The sequence below is a fragment of the Hylobates moloch genome, unplaced genomic scaffold, assembly GCF_009828535.3.
Source record: "Hylobates moloch isolate HMO894 unplaced genomic scaffold, HMol_V3 SCAFFOLD_10, whole genome shotgun sequence".
In the NCBI taxonomy this organism is placed as follows: Eukaryota; Metazoa; Chordata; class Mammalia; order Primates; family Hylobatidae; genus Hylobates; species Hylobates moloch.
The window spans coordinates 84857743-84875794 of record NW_026652285.1 but is presented as its reverse complement, the minus strand read 5'-3'; the positions used below and the strand labels follow the sequence as shown (position 1 = coordinate 84875794).

The following is an 18052-nucleotide window of genomic DNA, read 5'->3' as shown; positions in this document are numbered from 1 at the left end:
ATGCAGTGTCAGCCTAGGAGAGCCACAGGCATGCCATTTCAATGCATAAGGGCTGAAGCATGGGCTGTGCCCAGGAAAGCCATGGGGGCAGGGCTGCCCAGGGCCTTGGGCACCCAAACCCCACTCCAGTGTGTCCAGGTGGTGGGACATGGTGTCAACAAAGATTATTCTCAAGCCTTAAGATTTAATATTGTTTGCCCTGTTGGGTTTTGGACTTACTTGGGGCCTGTTGATCTTTCCTTCTTTCCTATTGCTCCCTTTTGGGAAGGGAATGTCTATCCTATATCTGTTCCATCATCATATTTTGGAAGTAAATAACTTGTTTGATTTCACAGGATCACAGCTGGAGGGAAATTTACCTCAAGATGAATTATACTTTGAGTCTCACCCATATGTGATTTAGGTGAGACTCTGGATTTTTTTTTTTTTTTTTTTTTTTTTGAGACGGAGTTTTGCTCTTGTTGCCCAGGCTGGAGTGCAATGGCACAATCTCGGCTCATCGCAACCTCCACCTCCCGGGTTCAAGCGATTTTCCTGCCTCAGCCTACCTAGTAACTGGAATTACAGCCATGCACCACTACGCCCGGCTAATTTTGTATTTTTAGTAGAGACGGGGTTTCTCCATGTTAGTCAGGTGGGTCTCGAACTTCCCACCTCAGATGATCCGCCTGCCTCAGCCTCTCAAAGTGATGGGATTACAGGCATGAGCCACCGCACCCAGCCGAGACTCCGGACTTTAAACTTTTGGGTTAGCGCTGGAATGAGTTATGACTTGGGGCTATTGGGATGGAATAAATGTATTTTGTATGTGTGAAGGACATGAATTATGGGGGATCAGGGGAAGAATGCTATGGTATGAATGTTTTCATTCCCTCCAAAAATTCATGTTAAAACTGAATCCCGGCTAGGCGTGGTGGCTCATGCCTGTAATCCCAGCACTTTGGGAGGCCGAGGTGGGCAGATCACTTGAGGTCAGGAGTTTGAGACCAGCCTGGCCAACATGGTGAAACCCCTTCTCTACTAAAAATACAGAATTTAGCTGGATGTGGTAGTGAATGGATGAATGCCATTATAAAAATGGCTTGTGGGCCGGGCGTGGTGGCTCACTCCTGCAATCCCAGCACTTTGAGAGGCTGAGGCAGGCGGATCACAAGGTCAGGAGATCGAGGTCATCCTGGCCAACATAGTGAAACACAATCTCTACTAAAAATACAAAAAAATTAGCTGGGTGTGGTGGTGCCAGCATATAATCCCAGCTACTCGGGAGGCCGAGGCAGGAGAATTGCTTGAACCCAGGAGGCAGAGATTGCAGTGAGCTGAGATCGCACCACTGCACTCCAGCCTGGCGACAGAGCAAGACTCCATCTAAAAAAAACAAAAGGCTTGTGGGAGCATGTCCTTGCTCTCTTCTGCTCTTCTGCTATATGAGTACACAGTTTCATTCCTTCTTGTCCTTCTGCCACGAGGATGCAGCAAGAAAGAAAGCCCTTGCCAGATGCTGGCGTCTTGATCTGTACTTCCAGCCTCCAGACCATAAGAAATAAATTTCCGTTCTTTATAAAATTAGGCAGTCTTGGCTATACTGTTATAGCAGCACAAAACAGATTAAGTGGGAACCCACAACGCAATATTTGACTAAAAGATTAGATCAGCTTTTTATTTTTGATACGGAGTCTTGTTCTGTCACCAGGCTGGAGTATAGTGGCATGAACTTGGCTGAATGCAACCTCCACCTCCTGTGTTCAAGCGATTCTCCCACCTCAGCCTTCTGAGTAGCTGGGACAACAGGCATGCACCACCACGCCCAGCTAATTTTCGTATTTTTAGTAGAGACAGGGTTTCACCATGTTGGCCAGGCTGGTCTTGAACTCCTGACCTCAGGTGATCCACCTGCTTCGGCCTCCCAAAGTGCTGGGATTACAGGTGTGAGCCACTGTGCCTGGCCTAGATCAGCTTTTAAAGCAGTGAAAAAGCAAAAGTGGGATTCTGGCCTGCACACTCCAAAGCATCTCCTAGACAAGGACAGATCATTTTGTTTGTATTTTCAGTGCCTGACATAGCATTGTTTATTGAATAAATGAATGAAAGGGCACATTTCAGCTTTAATTAGGTTTACATTAAAGATCAATCGTCAGGTATACCTGCTTAGCACTCTTCTAGGTACTCTGAGGATACTAAAACATACTGGCAACCTGGTCCCTTAGAAGTGACCAAATTAGAAGTAGATGACATAAAGGATTACACTTCACTCCTGCAGCCATTTTCCACAAGCAGCTTAGTGCAGTTTAGTGAGTCCTTTTCATAGTTCATTGAAAACACTAGGGTTTGATCTATTTACTTATTTACTTATTATTAATATTTATTTATTTATGAGTTGTGGTTTTGCTCTGTCGCCTGGGCTGGAGTGCATTGGCACAATCATAGCTCATTGCAGCCTTGAATTCCTGGGACCCAGCTATCCTCCCACCTCAGCCTCTCTAGTATAGATGGCATGACAGGCCCCCGCCACCATACGCAGCTAGTTTTTTATTTTTTGTAGAGACATGTTCTTGCTGTGTTGACTAGGCTAAGTATTGAACGCCTGGTCTCAAGTGATCCTCCCATCTTGGTCTCCTAAAGTGTTGGGATTATAGGCGTGAACCACTGTGCCCAGTCCCAATCTATTTAATGAAGGGAAAAAAACAGTGGCAAAATAAAACACTTTTCTTTTCTCTTTTTTTAATCTTTAAACATATTTTTAACATTTTGTAGAGACAGGATCTTGCCTTGTTGCCTAGGTTGGTCCTGAACTCCTGGCTTCAAGGGATCTTTTCACCTCAGCCTCCCAGGGATTACAGGTGTTAGCCACTGTACCCAGCGAAAACCCATACTTTTTATTTTATTTATTTATTTATTTTGAGACAGAGTCTCACTCTGTTGCTCAGGCTGGAGTCCAGTGGTACGATATCAGCTTACTGCAACCTTTGCCTCCTGAGTTCCACCAATTCTCATGCCTCAGCCTCCCAAGTAGCTGGGACCACAGGCGTGCACCACCACACCTGGATAATTTTTGTATTTTTAGTAGAGATGGGGTTTCGCCATGTTATCCAGGCTGGTCTCGAACTCCTGGCCTCAAGTGATCCACCCCCCTCAGCCTCAAAACAACATTCCCCCAAAGTTGCTAGAAGTCTTCCTTCCATGATAAGCAAGTTCCCCTTCACTGTACCATTAGACCATCTGTCTACCTCCTGATTTAACTAAAATCCACTTCTCTTTCAAGGATAGCTTCCCTTGTGTTCATGTAAGGTGGAAAATCCTCTTGTGTCCAACCACATACATCATGGCATGGGGTTAGGGGAAGGGTGCTTCAGTATTTCCAGCATTCATACTCTCAATTGCAACTATTCATCTTCCTCCATCATGTAAAAACTTCAAATCTTTAGAAGCAGATGCATCTGGTTATACCATCTTTATCCTCTTCTCATTGCTGTCATCTACTGACATATTCATGGAGGACTTTGGCCCCTGGCTCAGTCTTTCTTCTTATCATTCTAGATAATATCATTGTCCATGTGGAGAATTCATTCTAAATGAATCCTACCATCTCCCTTAATTAGATAATCCTCCAAGGCTAATAATGGTCAGAAATCTTCTGCATAGAAGGTAGTGGTACAGAGAGGGGTGAAAGGCATTGTGGCGATTTTTACATTTTATTTTAGAACTTTTTTTTTTTTTTTGAGACAGTTTCCCTCTTGTTGCCCAGACTGGAGTGCAATGGTGCAATCTTGGCTCACTGAAACCTCTGACTCCTGGGTTCAAGTGATTCTCCTGCCTCAGACTCCTGAGTAGCTGGGATTACGGGCATGTGTCACCACGCCTGGCTAATTTTGTGTTTTTTTTTTAATTTTTTTAATTTTTTTTTATTTTTTGAGACGGAGTCTTGCTCTGTCGCCCAGGCTGGAGTGCAGTGGCTCAGTCTCGGCTCACTGCAAGCTCCGCCTCCCGGGTTCACGCCATTCTCCTACCTCAGCCTCCCGAGTAGCTGGGACTACAGGCGCCTGCCACCACGCCCGGCTAATTTTTTGTATTTTTAGTAGAGACAGGGTTTCACCGTGGTCTCGATCTCCTGACCTCGTGATCCGCCCGCCTCGGCCTCCCAAAGTGCTGGGATTACAAGCGTGAGCCACCACGCCTGGCCTAATTTTGTATTTTTAGTAGAGACGGGGTTTCTCCATGTTGGTCAGGCTGGTCTCGAACTCCCAACCTCAGGTGATTCACTCGCCTCAGCCTCTCAAAGTGCTGGGATTACAGGTGTGAGTCACCGTGCCTGGCCTATTTTAGAACATTCTTAAACGTTTATTTTTAAAAAGGCTAGTCTGGCCGGGCGTGGTGGCTCACACTTGTAATCCCAGCACTTTGCCGGGCCAAGGTGGGCGGGTCACGAGGTCAGGAGTTCGAGACCAGCCTAGCCAACATAGTGAAACCCGTCTCTACTAAAAATGCAAAAATTAGCTGGGTGTGGTGGCATGTGCCTGTAGTCCCAGCTACTTGGGAGGCTGAGGCGGGAGAATCGCTTGGACCCGGAGGCAGAGGTTGCAGTGAGCCAAGACCACACCATTGCTCTCCAGCCTGGGTGACAGAGTGAGACTCCGTCTCAAAAACCAACAAAAACAACTACAAACAAGCCATATTTACTATCCTACATAGTTTCTGTGGATTAGAAATTTGTGAACAGCTTAGCTTGGTGGTTCTGGCTCAGGATTGCTTTTGAGGCTGCAATCAAGATGTCAGCCAGAGCTGTAGTCATCTGAGGGCCTGCCTGGGGCTGGAAGATCCACTTCCAAGGTGGAACACTACTTGACTGGCAACTTGGTGCTGGTTTGTTGGTGGAAGGCTTGCCTCAGTCCCTCTTTATTGGGCTCTCCACATGGACTGCTTTAGTGACCTCATGACGTATACATGGCTTCCCTTAGAGCAAGTGACCCAAAAGAGGCCAAGGTAGAAACTGCAATCTATGTCACACACTGACACTTCCACAATATCCCATTGGTTACTTGGGTCAAGTGTATTCAATGTGGGAAGGGATGACAATAGGAGGGCCATCTTGGAGGCCACCACATTTGGTTGTACAAAATCTTCATGATGTTTCATATTGTTTTAATACTCTAATGAGTTAATGTTTAATAGAAAATAATAGCTTATAGGTATGAGGCATCTGGTTTGATTTTATTTAATCTTTAAAACAATGGCATAAGGTAGGTGTTTTTAATACCCCTTTCCACAGATAAGGAGGTTGAGGAACAGATAAATAACTTGGCTAAGTGTTCACCCAGTAAGTACAGGGCCAGGTTCTAAACCCAAGTTCTAAACTGCCAAGATTCAGGGTAATTTGTTACACAGTAATAGATAACTAATACAGTAATTGTCTCAAACTGCTATACACTTGATTTTAAAGGTTGTCTAGCCTCACGCAGATCCCCAAATACTTTATCACAAAATACCAGAAAAGGAGGTTAGAGTGGTTTCAGTTGGAAATTAGGAACTATTGTCAACTCTACCTTGATATTGAAGGTCTGTAACCACAATGGTTTCAGGATAAAGTAATTCACAGATGGCTATTAGTTAATACAGCCAAGGGGCTATAACATGCACTCCTTCTGTCTTGGACTTTCCCCTAGTATATTTCTCAGCTGACCTTTTTTTTCTTTTCTTTTCTTTCTTTCTTTTTTTTTTTTTTTGAAACAAGGTCTATTGCTCTGTTGCCCTGGTTGGAGTGCAGTGGTGCGATCATAGCTCACTGTAGCCTTGACCTCCCGGGCTCAAGCGATCCTCCTACCTCAGCCTCCTAAGTAGCTGGGACCACAGGCACGTACCACCATACCTGGCAAATTTTTTAGACTTTTTTCTAGAGATGAGGTCTCACTATATTGCCCAGGCTGGTCTCAAGCAATCCTCCTGCCTTGGCCTCCCAAAGTGCTGTGATTACAGGCATGAGCCACCACACCCAGGCTCAGCTGACCTACTGACCACTTGCCAAGATACCCAGTAAAACAGATTGTTCATTGTCTATATTCTAATAGTCAACATTTATTGAGTTCTTATTAAGTGCCAGGTGCTATTCTAAGTGATTTACATATACCCAATCATTTATGTTTATTCCCATTTTATAGATGACAGAACAGAGGCACCAAAAGGTTAAACCAGGGCTCACAATCATTAAGTGGCAAAGCTTGAATTTGCATTCAAGTAAATTGACTCACTATTAACCATTGTGTTAGAGGTTAACACAATGAGGCAGAAGTTCCAAAAACTCTAGGAGAAGACAGAAGGGTTTCAAGGGCTATGACCTACCAAGTAAAAGGCAAAAGAATCGGCAGCAAGTTAAATTTATCTTTCTCCTGATAATGTTCTTTCAACTCTCAGAGGCTGAATTTGCTAGGAAATTATAAAATGTTGTCTAGGGTTAGAACTCTTTTTACTCCCACCTCCTTAAATAAGCTTTGTTCAGAATGTCCATTTGAAACTTAGACTAGAACTTTCTGTGCCCTAGTTTCTATATTAGCTAGGCCACAAAACAAAAAAAAATTCTAAGGTTCTATCAGCCATATAGATCTCAGTCATCTTTTTAGTCATACTAGAGCTCACAAAGTCCTCTTAACTGAAAGGACTCCTGGCCTACCATCAAAATGCTCATGTGTTAGGCTTTATATCTGGATTAAAGTAAAGTCAGCAAGAACTGCTCTCAGAGGAATTCATTCCTCCAGAGCAGAGGCAATGTGTGAGATTTAAGAACTCAGGCCTTAGCATCTGGCAGACCTTTCAATTTGAATCTTAGCTTGCTACTTGACATAGAGCAAGAAACACGAGTCTCAAATATAAATCAGGGAACAACAGGACCAGAGCTGATGCACAGGAAGCACCTTGCATTGTAGAAGGCATTCAATAGCTGCTTGGTATAGAGTAAATACATGCTTGGTTTTGAGTAAATAAATACTTGATGTTGAAACGATTATTTCAGTCATTGATCCATGCACAAGAAAATTGTGCATCATAAACATTTTACTCTTGAGCAAACATCGATTATTAAAAACATATGTTCAAATTCATTATCCATTCTATTTAATTAAATGATTGAGGCGCTTGGGGAGCTTACATTTGTGATTTAAGTCTGCGCGTTTTTCAAATGTATCTTTCGGAAGAGATTAAGACACTGCAATTTTAAGCAGGGCAGGTGGCTCACGCCTGTAATCCCAGCACTTTGGGAGGCTGAGGTGGGCGGCTCCCTTGAGGCCAGGAGTTCAAGACCAGCCTGGGCAACAAAGCGAGACACTGTCTCTATAAAAAACATTTTTTTAAATTAAAAAAAGTGCAATTTGAACACATGTCAATATAAGATTACCTTTTAATTCAAATGTGTAGATATCTATTGTGCTGGAATCAGGTGGGCAGCAGGTGATCCCACTAGTGGCAACTTGGTGTTCTGCGATGTGGCACATCCACTTCTTAAATGCAGAGTATTGCACTGTAATAAAAATCCTCCATATTCAGTGCTTTCATTGTGTATAATTATGTAAACTGTAGACAAAAAATATTCCTGAATTTGTGTGTGTATGTGTGTGTGCGGATGCGCAATCCGAGATGGTTGTTAAAGCTCGAAAGCGAATTTAGCCTCTAGAGTCGCCCCTCCTCCGAGGCCCAGCCGAGGTGGACTCGCACCGTCACAACACCGGCCAGGCGGTGGCAATGAAGAAAAAGCCAGTCTTGGTGCTAGGGACCCAGATGTTCTCTGTCCCGCCCCTGCCTGGCAGCCCCGCCCCTCCCCCGCCCCGGGCCACGCCCCACCCTGGCCCCGCCCCCAACAGTACCGCTTGCATCTCCCGTGAGCCTCTTCGACTGTCACTCTTTGGAAAAAAAGTGACGTCTGCACTGAGGTGGCCGCTAAAGTGCGAATCACGACGGGCGGTGGCCGTTGGGTCCCGGCGTGAGGCGGGGTTTCCGCTCCCTGGGGCTCACGTCAGTCAGGAGGCGGAAGCGCAGCGGGGGCGGGAAGGTTGTAGTGCCGCGAGTTGAGCTCCTCTTGTCTAAGTGGTCGCGCCCCCTTTAAGAGCAGTGATTGGAAGACGAGGCGATCCCGGTGTCCTAGGGTCCCAGGTAAGTACGACAGTCTGGCGGCACCGGGCAATAGAAAAGTGTGGCTCCGGTGACAACCTGTCGCCGCTGTCTTTGTTGCTACAGGCGGCGACCTCCCTTCCGACCTTGCCACCCAACATTTCTCGCTCCTACTTGCTTCCTTCGTCTGGTTCATAGCCCGGGCCCAGCCGGCTCTGCACACCCGCAGGCAGGGACCTTTCTGGCACGCCAGTTTACCCTGTCACAAGATGGCCCTGTTGTCCTCCAGTCCTAACCCCGCATTGCTCGCTCTGTGCTTCAGCCGCTGGAGACACCTAACGATTCATTTACTAAAAACCGGTGTCTGTTTTCTATCCTTTATGTCTTTCCCGGGCTCCCTAGACTAAGGCATCACTCTTTGCTCCCAATGAAATCAATTCTTTGCCTCCGGCACTGTGCCCACCTTTTAAAGAGCGGATTTGTTAAGCTTTTTTTTTTTTTTTTTTTAATAGTATGGTTGCTTGAATGAGACTTTATTTTCCCATCGGATTATATGTTCCTTGATAGCAGGAGTAGGGTCTTGCTCATTTTGGATCTCCCCAGGATTTAGTACGAAAGCACGAAGATTGGAAACCAGCAGCCCAAATAATTCTTACTAGCTCTATGACCCTGGGTACGGTTTCCTCATCTATAAAATGGTGATAAATAAATAAAGGAACTAATTTCGAGCATCTTACACAGTGTATGGTGCAGAGCAGGTACAGTACTCCTTTACCTTTTTTAGCTTTGAGTGTACACAGTAGTTTATGGGTATGTGTTTTAAACGAATGCAGAGACACCATAGATTAATGATTTTTCTTCCTAGCACCATGATTGTATTGACTCTATCAATTGGTTGATATATTTGGTAAATACAACCTAATGATGTTTATTAAAGACAGTAATGCTAAATGGTATGAACATCTGCAAGAATAAACAATGCCGTATTTAATTAAATGCTTGAGGCACTAGCAGAGTTTACATTTGTGATTTCAGTCCGTGTACATTTCAAATGTATTTTTTTTTTTTTGAGACCAAGTCTCGCTCTGTCGCCCAAGCTGGAGTGCAGTGGTGCGATCTCGGCTCACTGCAACCTCCGCCTCCCAGGTTCAAGTGATTCTCCTGTCTCGCCCTCCCAAGTAGCTGGGACTACAGGCGCGTGCCACCACACCCGGCTGATTTTTTTTTTTTTAATTTTATTTTTAGTAGAGACGGGGTTTCACCATGTTAGCCAGGATGGTCTCGATCTCTCCTGACCTCGTGATCCGCCCGCCTCGGCCTTCCAAAGTGCTGGGATTACAGGCGTGAGCCACCGCACCCAGCACAAATGCATCTTTCTGAAGAGATTGAGAAACAGCAAACATTTCATTGTAAGGAGGCTAGCTGTTCCTTTTAGTTTGTGATTAAAATATGGTGCATTGTATATGTGTGTACACATATTTTACAGGTGATTGTGAAGTGCTGACCAATTGCCACTGGACATACTTGAAACAAAATAGGAAAATGGCAGCAAACTCTTCAGGACAAGGTAATGACAGCAGGAATTTCTTTACTACGAACATTTTCCCCGTATAGTAAATGTATTTGAATAAGAGAAAATTTAGCATAGGGCAGTTACTGTAGCCAGAATTTAAAAAATGAATAGCAGGCCGGGAGCGGTGGCTCACACCTGTAATCCCAGTACTTTGGGAGGCCAAGGTGGGTGGACTGCTTGAGGTCAGGAACCCCGTCTCTACTAAAATACAAAAATTAGCTGGGCATGGTGGCTGGCGCCTCTAATCCCAGCTACTAGGGAGGCTGAGGAAGGAGAATTTCTTGAACCCAGGAGGCGGAGGTTGCAGTGAACCGAGATTGCACCACTGCACTCCAGCCTGTGCGACAGAGTGAGACTCCGTCTCAAAAAAAGAAAAAGAAAAAAAGAAGAACAGCAAAGTAAAACTCTAAATTTGAAATATACTCATGTGCTGAATAATGATGTTTAGGTCAATGACAGACTGCTTACGGGATGGTGGTCCCATAAGATTATAATGGAGCTGAACAATTTCAGTCGCCTAGTGACATCTTGATAATCCTGACCCTGTGTAGGCCTAGGCTAATGTGTGTGTTTGTGTCTTCATTTTTAACAAGGAAGTTTAAAAAGTAAAAAAAAAAAATTAAAAATTTTAAAAATAGAAAACTTATGGAATAAAGATATAAAGAAAATACTTTTTTTTTTTTGAGATGGAATTTCTCTCTTGTTGCCCAGGCTGGAGTGCAATGGCATGATCTTGGCTCACTGCAACCTCCGCCTCCCGGGTTCAAGCAATCCTCCTGCCTGAACCTCCCGAGTAGCTGGGATTACAGGCACGCGCCACCACACTCGATTAATTTTGTATTTTTAGTAGAAACGGGGTTTCTCCATGTTGGTCAGGCTGGTCTGAAACTCCTGACCTCAGGTGATCCGCCTGCCTTGGCCTCCCAAAGTGCTGGGATTACAGGCATGAGCCACCGTGCCTGGCCCAGTGTTTTGTGTTTTAAGCTAAGCGTTATTACAAAAGTCAAAAAGTTAAAAAAATTTAAAAGTTTATAAAATAAAGTTACAGTAAGCTGGCCCGGCTCAGTGGCTCACGCCTGTACTCCTAGCACTTTGGGAGGCCAAGGCGGGTGGATCACGAGATCAGGAGATCGAGACAATCCTGGCTAACACAGTGAAACCCTGTCTCTACTAAAAATACAAAAAATTAGCCAGGCATGGTGGCAGGCGCCTGTAGTCTCAGCTACTCTGGAGGCTGAGGCAGGAGAATGGCATGAACCCGGGAGGCGGAGCTTGCAGTGAGCCGAGATCGCGCCACTGCACCCCAGCCTAGGGGACAGAGCAAGACTCCGTCTCAAAAAAAAATAAAAATAAAAATAAATAAATAAATAAATAAAGTTACAGTAAGCTAAGGTTAATGTATTATTGAAGAAAGAAAAATTGAATAAATTTAGTGGAGCCTAAGTGTACAGTGTTTGTAAGTATACAGTACTATACAGTAATGTCCTAGACTTTCACATTCACTCACAACTCACTCACTGACTCACCCAGAGCAGCTTCAGTCCTGAAAGCTGCATGCATGGTAAATGCCCTATACAGGTATACCATTTTTTGTCTTTTAAACCGTGTGCGTGTGTGTGTGTATGTATATATATATGTGTGTGTGTATGTATATATATATGTGTGTGTATTTTAAGATCTCAATTGGCTTTATTTGTGATTCTAGAATCAGGCAACACTTCATTTCATAAAATAGGATAAGTGTTCCCTAAACCATATTTTTACTGTACCTTTTCTATGTTTAGATACACAAATACTTAGCATTGTATTACAGTTGCCTACACTATTCAGTACAGTAACATGCTGTACACGTTTGTAGCCGTGGAGCAACAGACTGTTACCGTACAGCCTAGGTGTGTAGTAGGCTATACCATCTGTGTTTGTGTAAGTACACGCTGATGTTTGCATAACAGAAAATCACCTAACAATGAATTTCTCAGAATGTATCCCTGTTGTTAAGCAGCATATGATGGTAGATCTGACATTGGATCAGATATACAACTTCCTTTATATTATTAATCTTATATTTTAATCTACGTTAAGATTATTTACATTGAAATTGTATTCACATTATTCACGTTATGGCCTCTTCTGACATCTATGTTCGCTTGCTCTTTTACTTGAAATCAGAACCACTTTTAAAGAAGTTTTATTGTCATCACGCATTATCCGTGCCTTTATCTTCATTGCTGTAAAAACTTTTGTACACATTTCACCTGTGTTAAGATAGCTCCAGAACAAATCAAGTCAGACACATTTGCTGCTATCAAGGAGTTTTTATTTTTAAATGTTTATAAAAGTAAAATTTACTCTCTATAAAGTATTGAATCTCACTTGGCAAGTAGTTAACCACTTAACTACTTGAAGGACGCCTCTATTTCCATTCTGTATCAAGTCTGAATTCCTGTTTGACTCTATGTAGGTTTGACCCATCTTCACATTTTTAAGTTATTCATCTCTGTTCTGATTTTTTTAATCTTAGTTTTATCTTAAACTTACGGACTCTTAAAGTGTATACTCATTTGGTCCAGCTTCTTTCATTGACCATACTGTCTGTGAGATTCATCCATATTGTGCATGGATCAGTAGTTCATTCCTTGTTATTGTGGAGTAGTATTCCATGGTAGGACTATATCACATTTTGTTTATTCATTCTTCTGTTTGTGAGCTTTGGTGTTGTCTCAGTTTTGGCTGTTGTGAATAAAGCTGCTATGAGCATTTATAAGTCTTTTTTGCAGGTACTTTTTTTTTTTTTGAGATGGAGTTTTGCTCTTGTTGCCCAAGCTGGAGTGCAATAGCATGATCTCAGCTCACTGCAACCTCCGCCTCCTGGGTTCAAGCGATTCTCCTGCCTCAGCCTCCTGAGTAGATGGGATTACAGGCGCGTGCCACTGCGCCTGGCTAATTTTTTGTAGAAATGGGGTTTCACCATGTTAGCCAGGCTGGTCTCGAACTCCTGACCTCAGGTGATCCGCCCGCCTCGGCCTCCCAAAGTGCTGGGATTACAGGCATGAGCCACTGTGCCCGGCCTCAGATACCTTTTTTTTAAGAGACAGGGTCTTGTTCTGTTGCTCAGGCTGGGCTCTGAGGTGGATGATAGCTCGCTGCAGCCTCAAACTCCTGGGCTCAAACAATCCTCCCGCCTCTACCTTCCAAAGTGCTGGGACTGCATGCATGCATCACCATGCCTGGCTAATTTTTTTATTTTTTGTAGAGAGAGGGTCTTGCTTTGTCGGCTGGCCTGGGCTGGTCTTGAACTCCTGGCCTCAGGAAATCCTCCCACCTCGGCCTCCCAAAATGTTGGGATTACAGGCATGAGCCACCATGCTGGGCCACTTGTACCATTTTATTATTTTAGTATATGTGCTGCCGAAGTGAGCTCTCTTTGTACTGTTTTATATTCTCTCCAGCAATATGTGAATATTCTGGTTGATTCACATTTACTGTTGTCAGTCGTTAATTTTAGCCATTCTAGAATGTATGAAGTGCATTCTCATTGTAGTATTAAAATGCATTTCCTTGATGACAAATGCTGAGCACTTTCTTTGTATTTATTGGCCATTGTAAATCTTCCTTTATGAAGTATTTGTTCAAATCTTTTACTCATTTTTTAAAAATTGGGTTATTTCTTTTATTAGCAAGTTGTTTTGTTTTCACTTTTCGGTCTGGATACAAGTCCTTTGTCAGATATGTTTTGCACGTATTTCCTCCCAGTCTCGCTTGCCTTTTTGTTTTCTTAATGGTGTTGTTCTTATCCTGTATGTAATGTGTTATTTTTCTCTGGCTGCTTTTAGGATTTTCTCTTTGTATTTCAGTGGTCTGACTATGGTATGCCTAGAGGTGGTTTTCTTGTTTGGGGTTTGTTGAGCTTTTTGGATCTGTAGGTTGATGGCTTTCACTAAATTTGGCATGTTTCCATCCATTATTCAAATACTCCAAGGCTCTGCTTATTTTTCCTCAATATTTTTTTCTGTTTTTCAGATTGGATAATTTCTAATGCTCTAACTTAAATAACTTCTGCCATCTCCAATCTGCTGTTAATTGAATCCAGTGAACATTTTGTTTCAATTTACTTTTTAGATCTAGAATTTCCACTTGGTCCTTTTCCATAGTTATATTTCTTTGCTAAAATACCCCTTTTATTTATTGCGTCCTTTTCCCTTAAGTCCTTGAACATATTTATAATGGTTGATTTTAAATCCTTGACTGCTAATTATATCATTGGGGTTATCTCGGAGTTGGTTTTTGTTGACAGCATTTTGGTGCATATGCGTCACGTTTTCCTTTTTCTTCCTATAACTCGTGATTTGTTATTGGGTAATGGACATTGTGGAAACTCTGGATTCTGTTATATTCTTCTGAAATGTGATTTTTGTTCTAGCAGACAGCTTGACTCAACTCATACTCAACTCCAAACTCTTGTCTCTCCTGTGTTGGGCAGCAGCTGAAATCTTGCAGTGTTTTTCAGCTTCCACCTGCTGCTTTATTGATGGGTTGCCTGGGATCTCCCCTGGATGTGTGTAGTTCAGCAGTGAGTGAATTTTATATGCATGAATTAGGCTTTATTCCTTCTGCCTTTCCCTCAAGCCTTGCCCCTAATATTTTGGCTACTTTGTCAGCCCTAAACTTGAGTTCTCCTCTGACACTCAAGCTAGTAAGGTGAGGCTAACCAAGCTGTTAGTGGATTGGGGAGTGCTTCAGGCAAAAGGCCACAAGTTCCCAAATCTCACCAGTTGCAGTTTCTGCCTGATACTGGTCAGACTCCAGTGCCTTTAAATAGTGAATTTTTAATATTTTAGTGTTATGTTTGTGGCAGGATTAGACCAACCAGACTACTCTGCCAGTACTGGAAATTGAAAGCTTGCTGATTCTGTTTTAGTTTATTAGTTATATTTAGGACAAACTAAAGGTTACACAAATTTTGTAGAATTATAGTATTGTAAAAAGCAAGTTGTGGTGACAGCTTTTCCAGCTGTAACCAGCTAATACCATTCTGTTCTCCTCTCACATAGCCATGTGTGATTTGTGTGCTCTGTGGACTAATCATAGGTCCACATTCCCTTGTGGTTGTTGACCTCTTTATTTTTCCATTAAATTATAAGGGCCCATATTAAAAATAACTTAATTTGAGCTCAAATGAAAACTAAGAGAAGTCTATTTTGGAAAGATAATACGCTGCTAAAAACCACACAATGCACTGCAAATGAAAATGAATTTTAAATTATCCCACTATTAGCACAAATAATTGAGATTTACAATATGCTGGTTACTTTTTTTGTAGTTGTAGTAAAAACGCAATCATTTTTAGTATTGCCTTTGACTGACCCATAGTCAAATCCACTATGAAACATCCCCTAATCTAAATAGAAATGAATTTAGATTAGCCCTTTGGCTTCCATTGCTCCTTTGTCAGGGATTTTTGTTGATGTCATGGAACTGCTGCTACTAGGAACCAGCAGAGGGAGTCCACATCATGTTCTAGAGACTCCCGGACTCCAGTGAAATTTTAAAATTCTTATTTATTCGGATCTATTGTATTTTTCTCTCTCTCTTTAATTTTTTTTTTAAGAGGCAGGGTCTCGCTCTGTTGCCCAGGCTGAAGAGCAGTGGTGTGATTGTAGCTCCATGCAGCCTCCAACTCCTGAGCTCAGCATCCCAAGTAGCTGAGACTATAGGCACATGCTACCATGCCTGGCTAATTTTTTTTCTTTTTTCCTATAGAAACAGGGTCTCGCTTAGTTGCCCAGGCTGGTCTTGAACTCCTGTTCTCAAGCAGTTCTCTCACCTTGGCTTCCCAAAGCATTGGAATTACAAGTGTGAGCCACCATGCCCGGCTGTATTTTACTTTCTGTAGTAAATCATTTCTGTACTGTTTGTATGTATAAGAATTACTTAATATGGAGATTAATACCAAGGGCCTTAATTATCTTAAAATGATAACTGAAAGAACCATGATTAAAAAAAATCTTTGTGTGTTGTAATTTATTAATGTAAATAAATAGATTTTACTTATTATGTCTGGTGTAGAGAACAATTCCATTGTATCGGGGACTAAGCCCTCTTTCAGATCTAGCAGTCTTTCATGCCGTCATAGTAATCAGGACTGCTAAATTTCATACGCCCTTGACAGTCACTGCAGTCCCATGTTCTTCATACTGTCCAATGTAGTGTGGAACATTTGGTAGGCTTTCAATCATGAGAATTTTAGTATGCAGAGGCAGATTGTCAACCTGGGGTTTGGACAAGGTACCAAAAGCAGCAGAGAGTCCTTCATTATTGGTAAATGTCAAGGTCCTATGATGATGTGATGACATTGGATTGGTTCAGGCTGATTTCAGAGAGACCTGGTGAAATACTGAGTAAGGAATATGAATTCTTTTGTTTGATTTTTTCAATTTTACAGATAGCTGAAAATGCTTATAGTAGTAACCATAAGATCTGCAGATCAGGTAGTAGGAACTATTGATTTTGGGCCAGTCCTGGTGCTCTCAGCTGTGATTTCAGCATGCTGCATAGGAGTGGAATGGCAAGGCTCCTGGGAAGTGTCTTGTTTGACCTCAGACCCAAGTACAAGTCTTCCCCTAAACCATATATGGTCCAGAAGGAAAGCAAGTTTATTCTTCAGGTTTATACTAAAGTATGCCACCTCTCAATTATGAGTTTATCTCAGTGATGCATAAAAAGCATCTGAAAATTCTTGTATTTGTACCTTTTTAAAGATGAGAGTACGGATGCAAAGACACAATTTGGAGTAGGTTTCTTAAGGCTAAATTTCTTTTTGTTGCATTTTAATTGCTACAGCAAAGAGAATAAATTAGATTTCTGATGCTAGGCTTGACCTGTAGGCTCCAGATTGAAATTATCACTGGGAAGAATATTATGTAAAGTAATCTGAGACTGTTTGTGTAGTTAGGAGAGAGTATGGGATCCACACATGCACTCAGACTGGCCTGGGAGTTCTGAAATGTGAATGTAATTAGAAAGCTGCATGCCAATTAGTTGTGGCCTATCTAATGAAAAACTGTTCACTGACAGAGAATTGTCAATGTGGGATGACAGGAATCTAGTGATGTTAACCTGATGACTAGGGAGAAAGAATGCTAGATAATAATAACAATAATAGCGTATATTTATTAAGCAACTACCATGTGGCAGGCAGTGTTCTAGGTCTTTTACTTATATTTTTCTGTATTTCCTGTAACCACCCTTTAAAGTGTTACTGTTATCCCCTTTAGTCCTGAGTCATGGTGAGGTAATTTTCCTAATATTCAATAGTAAGTGGTAGTGCTGAGATGAGAACCCAAGTTGATTCCATGTCCCAAGTTCCTTATTCATTCTGTTTTCCCATACTGCCCTTCAGTAGGGGGAATTACAACATTCTGATGATAGATCTGATAGGAAACCACTGGGTGCTCGAGACAAGGGGCAAAAGACCTCTTCTTGATCTTTATTGGGATTAATCTAATCGTCTACATTGGTTATTAAACAGAAAATCCTTTAAATGAAAAGGGCCTGTGAGTTTATATGTGAGAAGAAAAGAAAAATGAGTGGGGAAGAAAGGTTGATTCAAGCAGAAGATACATCATCATCTTACAAACCTCAATGGGTAGAAAAAGTGGCAGTAGTTTTAAAGGAGTAAGTCCTTATGTCTAGGTGAAAAAGAACATGAACACAGATCACCTGAGCAGACATTAGGGCTTGATTCCTTTTCTTTGTTACTATGTATTTTTGGTAAACTCTGAAAGGTGGCTAATGATTGAGTAATTTTTTAATCTTGCAAGATACAGGAAATGTTTGTCATTAACTAGATTTAGGACAGAGCAAGAAAATGGATTCTTTCCTAGAATCCGTTTAGAGACCCTGTCTTTGAAAAAAAAAAAAAAGTTAATAAAAAAAATTAGCTGGGCATGGGGCTGAGGTGGGAGGATCACTTGAGCATGGGAGGTTGAGGCTGCTGTGAGCCCTGATCATACCACTGCACTCTAGCCTGCACAACAGTGAGACCCTGTCTCAAAAAAAATAAAGAAAATAAATGCAGCCCTGGCAACATCTTGATTTTAGCCCAGTGAGACCTCTGACCTATACATCCGTAAGACAATAGATTTGTGTCGTTTTAAGCCATGAATTTTGGGTAATTTGTTACAGCAGCCATAGAAAACTAATGCATATTTAACTGCAAGAACCAAAAAAATCTAGGAACCCTCCATGACACCTTCTTCCTCATTCCTTCATATTGAATCCATCACTCTCCTCCTGATTTAACTTCCTAAATAGCTATTGGATCCGTTTGTATCTCTGCATTTCCATCCACTAATAACTTTTATTATCTCTAGCTCTTTCTACTGTGATAGT

The 18052-nt window shown here is 42.2% G+C and overlaps 1 protein-coding gene across 4 annotated transcripts in view; it reads left to right on the top strand.

Annotated features, from left to right (window-relative positions):
- The first annotated feature begins 7992 nt into the window (after positions 1-7992).
- The window catches only part of INIP (INTS3 and NABP interacting protein), a 36049-nt gene continuing 25989 nt past the window's right edge, over positions 7993-18052 (top strand). For 2 of the 4 annotated variants that reach the window (XM_032164892.2, XM_032164891.2), the window contains exons 1-2: positions 7993-8130; positions 9575-9655. In XM_032164892.2, the coding sequence (XP_032020783.1) occupies positions 9631-9655 (25 nt within the window). In that variant the 5' untranslated portion in view covers positions 7993-8130; positions 9575-9630. Of the gene's footprint in view, positions 8131-9574; positions 9656-18052 lie in introns of those variants that run through there. The other 2 variants (XM_032164894.2, XM_058444791.1) reach the window with 2 other exon arrangements.